General features: G+C 40.8%; 1 protein-coding gene across 2 annotated transcripts in view; it reads right to left on the bottom strand.

Moving 5' to 3' along the window:
- Positions 1 to 465: 465 nt before the first annotated feature.
- The window catches only part of mrasa (muscle RAS oncogene homolog a), a 9,242-nt gene continuing 3,239 nt past the window's right edge, over positions 466 to 6,468 (bottom strand). Inside the window, exons 1-6 of one of the 2 annotated variants that reach the window (XM_060875674.1) lie at positions 6,362 to 6,468; positions 5,202 to 5,408; positions 3,385 to 3,538; positions 3,161 to 3,260; positions 2,246 to 2,325; positions 466 to 1,115 (exon numbers count right to left, since the gene is read on the bottom strand). The exon at positions 6,362 to 6,468 is cut by the window's right edge and continues 41 nt beyond it. In XM_060875674.1, coding sequence (XP_060731657.1) covers positions 1,016 to 1,115; positions 2,246 to 2,325; positions 3,161 to 3,260; positions 3,385 to 3,538; positions 5,202 to 5,394 — 627 coding nt within the window. In that variant the 5' untranslated portion in view covers positions 5,395 to 5,408; positions 6,362 to 6,468 and the 3' untranslated portion in view covers positions 466 to 1,015. The remainder of the gene's footprint in view (positions 1,116 to 2,245; positions 2,326 to 3,160; positions 3,261 to 3,384; positions 3,539 to 5,201; positions 5,409 to 6,361) is intronic. The other variant, XM_060875673.1, reaches the window with a different exon arrangement.

Below are 6,468 nucleotides of genomic sequence, written 5' to 3'. Positions count from 1 at the left end.
TTGTGTGTCATTTTTGCTTGTTTGTTTATCTACAATCGTATTGTTCTTCACTTCAGCTATGATAAAGACACATTTCTTTCCATTAGTTGCCTGGGTTACGTATGTACGTGTGGGCGGAGCTATCGATAAAGGGGTGGGACCCATTTGGGTTAGGGGCGTGTTTGTTTTGGTGATTTTATATGTCAACATTGGCTTTCAAACATCGTACACCGCACCTTTAATGCATCAAGTAAGAAACTTAGATTAACAAGGTGGCGGTTATTCATGTGTGAATCCATCAGACTCACGTCGTAGTTCAGGTTAACTCATCGTTAGTTTATGCTTAAGTCAGCATTGATTTAGCTGCATGATTATCCATGTACTATATGTAAAGTGTTACAGTAAAAGAGATCAAATTGAATAAGAATTGCATAAAAAATAAAACTGAATGAGCAGCTTATATGAGTGCAACATAATTCATATGACTTATTTTTTTTTAGCCGTTACAACTAAAGCCTTTAGCAAAGGCAGCGAATGCTTTAATGACTTTAATACGTTAACCCCATGATATGATATTTGTGCGATATCAAATATCAAAGTGCAAAAAAAGGTCAATTTCAGTCAAACGTGTACATTTGTGCTTAACAGTAAAGGCCATGTTTAGGAGGTATCCCAAATTCCCAATTCAGCATTAGCAAACTTCAGTGCTAATGACTGGCTTTTTCTTTGGCCGAGCTACAACTTAACACTTCGTATCAGTACAGAGACGCAAAGCGATAAGGCAAAACACTGTCCACTCCCACTGAGCACCTGGAAGGCAGCACTGAACACCTTTATGCTTGTGACAACCGTGTGAAGAACAGGACTGAATGAGCGCACGCCGATATCCTCATCTCCACTCGTCTCTGCGCCTGTGCAAATCAGCTGCGCCTTTGTCAGCGGTTTAATACGTCTCGTCGGCTTCTCCGTGGCCCTGCTGTTTTTTATTTCCTGCCAATCGCAGCTCTGTGAGACCGTGAGATTATCGAGCAGGAGGTCATAATATAGTGCAGCGGAGTTTTGGAGAAACGGCGGCTCGGTCACCTCGCCATTTCATCTTCTTCTTTTTCTTCAGATTCCTCTCCGGTACTTGTTGTCTAAGAGTGAAAGCAGGAAGTCAGAAAGGAAAGGGAAATAAGAAGATGGAGTAGAAAGATAACAGGGTGAGAGAGAGAGGGTAAGGAAATGATGGTGGTTGCAGTAAGATAAATTTCCCTTTCAGTTCTGCCAGACATTCCTGCACTGAGCTCAACTAGTTCCTTATAGAGCAAAGAGGAAATTCCAACAGTAGGTCCAATGTTCTGAATTACTGATATTACACCAAACAGTTACAACTAAACTAGACTAAACTAATCTAAACTATGGTTGGCTAAAGGCTTTTTTCAGTAGTGTTAACTAGTACCATTCGGTCACGTCCAGTGTGCAGCACTTTCCCAATGATCCATCTGTTATATATATTTTTTTATTATAGTCATGTGGTCATTAAAAACAAGCGATCTAACCTCAGACTATTAAAACCTTTCATGAGAGCTGTGAATGAAGGTGAATGTGTCAGTAATTCTCATTTTGTTGTCAGATTTATTTAGATTTTTGCTCGTGGAAATGTTCGCCGTTGTCGTTGATTTTTCTGTGACATAACCACGATATGCCATGATGAAATTATCGGTTTAAGATAAAATCAATTAGAAAAAAGCTACGGAACGCCAAAGGCTGAGCATCAGAGGATGGACGACATCTTAATCAGAGTCACTGCTAATCTCTTATATATAATGTTAATGTATTATGTTATAATATAAAATGTTGAATATTTTGAGATGTAAATGTAGCAGATGGATAGTTGGTCAGCTTCTCTTTAAAACCAGAGCACACCAGATTCCACCTGTTTAATCAGTTTATCTCAGCTTTTCATAGACTCGGATGTGGCTTCTGCTTAGTAAAAATGAAAGTTTTCATCTACATCATCTCTTTGTGGATTAGATTGAATCTAGAGAACTGTCTTTAAACACCAAGCACTTAACTTTAAACCTGAAACAATCAGAAGATGTAGACTGAAATATCTTAAGTTCCTCTATATATCCATAATACATACAAACAATCATCCTGTTCTAGATACTACTGAAAAAAACCCCACATAAAACATGCATCTATTTCTGAAAATATCTGGCAACCATGGAGAAATACTTGCAGTGTTTTTGAATAATAGGTAGATCTTGGAGCGTTTACCTACCTAATTACTCGGACCAGCTCATGAAAGGCTTTGTCCACGTTCATTGGTGGATCCTTAGCGCTCGTCTCAATGTAAGTGATCTGTTTTGTGAATGAAAGGTTTAAAAAAAAATGACTGCATGCTCTGAAGTCCATTCTCGATGACTCACTCACTCACTCACTCACTCACTCCATCTATAAATAAAACAGCTGAAAATATTGGCCATCAACGATTAGCTCATCACGCAGGCAAACAGGGACTTAATCACAGGCTGTTTTTAGGGGTGAGTCAACACAGGAGCCTGCAATTCACCACACACACTAAAATAAGCCACTGACTCTGCGTCTGCCAATAGCACTGGTCTTCAGCCTCAGGGAGAAAAGCTCTCCAGATAGCTCTCTTCCTGTCTCGCTTTCATGTTTGCCAACGAATTGAGACTTGCTCATCATTTTCTAATTAAAGACAGAAGCTGTAGCAGCGTTAGAGATGGAGGCGTGTTATAAAGAACTCCAAAGCCTTTGAGAAATCCTAGAGCGAGCTCTGACTTTCGGAATTGGAGCCACGAGACAGACGTGTATTCTATATACGGTATATTTACTTTTACAGTAAATGTCATTCATAATCCTGCTTCCAAATAAAAAAGCAGAGAGTCGATCATGGCTGTAATCGGCGACGTTGAAAGGAAATCGTTTAACACCTTCGTTAGCATATTTAAAGTATAAGTTACATGAACAAATCTGGTCACATGACCAGAACAAAGCGGTTATTTAATGATACAGAACATGTCAGAGGTTTCCTTTAAGATTTTATTATTTACCCCAAGACCAAAAGAAGAAACCCCTGATATAACGTCACAAGACTTGCCTTCGGACTTTCAGTAAAGAGTTAAAGGGTTAAAACTATAAAGATAAAAGTTGAAAATACGCTGAAACCTACATTGTGTTTGTCAGCCATCTCACAGCCCTGTTCATTCGTCACCTTCCTCAAATGAACCAAGTCCACTTTATTAGCTACGAGGATCATAGGAAAGGACTCTCTGTAAGAAAGAGGAAGATTTCACGACACACTGGAAACAACACAACATGAAAGCGACAAGCTGCGAGATGCTCTAGTTTCAGGCGTAAAGGTCTCAGTGGAGAAAACGTGTGCAGCACGCTCACCGATCCTTCACCCTGAGGATGAGCTGGTGAAATCGATCGACGTGCTCGAAGCTGGCCTTGTCTGTGACAGAGAACACGATGAGGAAGCCGTCTCCGGTCCTCATATACTGCTCACGCATGGCGCTGAACTCCTCCTGGCCTGCTGTGTCCAGTACTAAGGAAAAATAATAAATACATAAATAAACACGGTGGCTCATGGTATAGAAACGTTCGGATCATTTGTGCTGCAGAAACATTAAAATCGATCTGTGTTATAGTGTAAAATTCTACAGTACAATATCATTTAGTTTAAACTGAGTTAGGACTTTAAATACACTAAACTGACTTTGTTTGAATCAACACGGTTATATTAACACGGTTATATTAACAATCTTGTTATAAACACAGTTTGTTTGCACTGCTAATAGCTAACAAGAAACCTGGCATAACTCAAAGCTAACATGAAGCCTAGCATAAATCAAACCTTGACCATTTCATGACCTACTATGAGTTTTAATAGTTAGAAGAAGAAATAAATAGATATTATAGATATATGATGGTGCCTCTGATGAGAGAATGCTAATAGAGTTAGCATGCACTGCTAACAAAGCTAACACAAAATATGGCATGTAACGTATGCTAAAGAACAAATTTCCCGCTACGCTTTCAGAGCTAAAAAAGCTAGCGCTCCTTCAATGGTCACAGAATACAAACGATAAGCGACGCAAGCAGCTTGTCGCACGTCAGTGTGAATGTAGGGTTGCATTGCAGCTGTGAAACAGCTGTTTTCTGGAAGATCTGGAGTTCAAAATAAATCTTCTACTAGCATTAAACGTTAACTGTTTAAACTCCTGGTCAGACGGCTCACATTTAGTTCCTCTCATAACTATCCACATTTCTTATTAGTGTTATTGACCTTTTACACTCTCTGTAGGTCAGTGGGGGGGTCACGGTGGCTTAGTGCTTAGCACGTTCGCCTCACACCTCCAGGGTCGGGGTTCGATTCCCGCCTCCACCTTGTGTGTGTGGAGTTTGCATGTTCTCCCCGTGCCTCGGGGGTTTCCTCCGGGTACTCCGGTTTCCTCCCCCGGTCCAAAGACATGCATGGTAGGTTGATTGGCATCTCTGGAAAATTGTCCGAGTGTGTGATTGTGTAAGTGAATGAGAGTGTGTGTGTGTGTGTGTGTGTGTGTGTGCCCTGTGATGGGTTGGCACTCCGTCCAGGGTGTATCCTGCCTTGATGCCCGATGACGCCTGAGATAGGCACAGGCTCCCCGTGACCCGAGGTAGTTCGGATAAGCGGTAGAAGATGAATGAATGAATGAATGTAGGTCAGTGGAGGTCAGAAGAGGAGCAAGAGAAGCAGGAAAGTCTCTTCCTGTCAGCTCAGACCAGTCCATTTATTGTCGTCTGATCGATCTCATTAATAAGGTGTTTTACACTGCAGACGCTCCACGCATGTTTTTGTCCTGTTTAAACGTTAGAGGCTGCTGTGTGTGAAAATCTCAGTATATCAGGAGTTTCTGAGATACTCAAACCAGCTCGTCTGGCAACAACAAACATGCTGTTGTTAAACTCACACTCGGAGATCAGTGTGATTTCCTGATGCATTGTGATGCTGCCGTATGATTGGCTAATTGGATAACTGTATAACTGGCTTATCCTGGATCTGTCGCAGCAGTGTGTAAGATTTTTTTTGTATAAAAAAGAAACAGGTGACTGATTTCAAATGATTAATGTGCTAAATATAGCTGTTATTTTTACACATGGATGTGCACAGAAAAACAAATCTCTTATCCAGGATAATTATTTGGACTCTTAAGAGTTGGCGATCTTACCGTCCAGAATCGCCCACTGGCCATCGATCTCGGTGTGCTTCAGGTACGAGTCCTCGATAGTTGGGTCGTAGTCTGGAACGAAGATTTTCTGGAAGAACTGGATGGTGAGTGCGCTCTTTCCTACACCGCCATCACCCACCACCACCAGCTTATAGGTGGGGAGGTTGTCGCTAGGCACAGCACTGGTCGCCATAGCAACAGCTAGACCTGCGAGACAGTGGGAGAGAATGCATTGGTGCTAGACTGTGTGTTGGTGTTGGAGATGGAAGGATGTATGAAAGAGGTACAGTAAAACTCTCCTCAGATATTATTTAAGGACACGTCTAAGCATTTAAAAAGCTTTGGATTTGAGAAAGAGCTGAAACATTTGAGATTCTGTGGTCCCATGGACTGTGGTTCGGTGTAATGTTGTCTCCTTTTGGCAGGGAGCTTCACTGAATGATCTTAAGTTTCTTGAGAGTTTTTATGTATTTGATACCAATATGAAGAAAAAGAAACAGTCGTTAAACTAACTCGTCTGGAATTATGGTAGGGTCTGGGTTACTGATCAGAAGGTTAGGGGTTCGAGTCCCAGCATCAGCAAGCTGCCAATGTTGGGCCCTTAACCTTCACTGCTCTAGGGGCACTGTATCATGTCCAACACCAGCTTCTTACCAAGCTGGGATATGCGTTTCGCACTGATTATTGATCTAACTTTTAAATGCTTTCTGTCTTCTGACGGGATATTTGAAGTCAGCACAACCGAGCAAACACAGTTAAAGAATTACAGATGTGCAGATGGGATCTGGAGCAGCTGTGCAGTAGTAGTTCTTTAAGTCTGACTCCCATGATGACTATAAGGGCTCTGATCTCTTTAAACTGGGATTTTCCGTTGTTGGAATGAAGAAACCACACAAATACATTTCCACTACATAGTTATGCTTTAGACAACATTTTAATGTCAGACAGAAAAGCTCAAATGTTTTGTAAAATAAAAAAGTCCATGTCTTACTTACTTACACACACAATTCAAATAAATACAATATGACGGCTTTTGAAACAGGGTAATCCTTACACACACACACACACACACACACACACACACACACACACACACAGTTGACATTACATTAAATACTCGGCCTCTTCATGCCAAAATACAATATATAAATAATACTTACAGTTTCCACTGGTAAACACATTCACATAATATCTCAACAAATAAGCGTGGAACTTCTTGATCAAATCTGTGTGTGAATCAGTTTATTCTTAACTAAAAGAGAAGGTA

Source organism: Tachysurus vachellii, chromosome 8 (genome assembly GCF_030014155.1).
Source record: "Tachysurus vachellii isolate PV-2020 chromosome 8, HZAU_Pvac_v1, whole genome shotgun sequence".
Classification (NCBI taxonomy): domain Eukaryota; kingdom Metazoa; phylum Chordata; class Actinopteri; order Siluriformes; family Bagridae; genus Tachysurus; species Tachysurus vachellii.
Note: the sequence above shows the minus strand (reverse complement) of the source record. Positions and strands in the feature narration are given on the sequence as shown.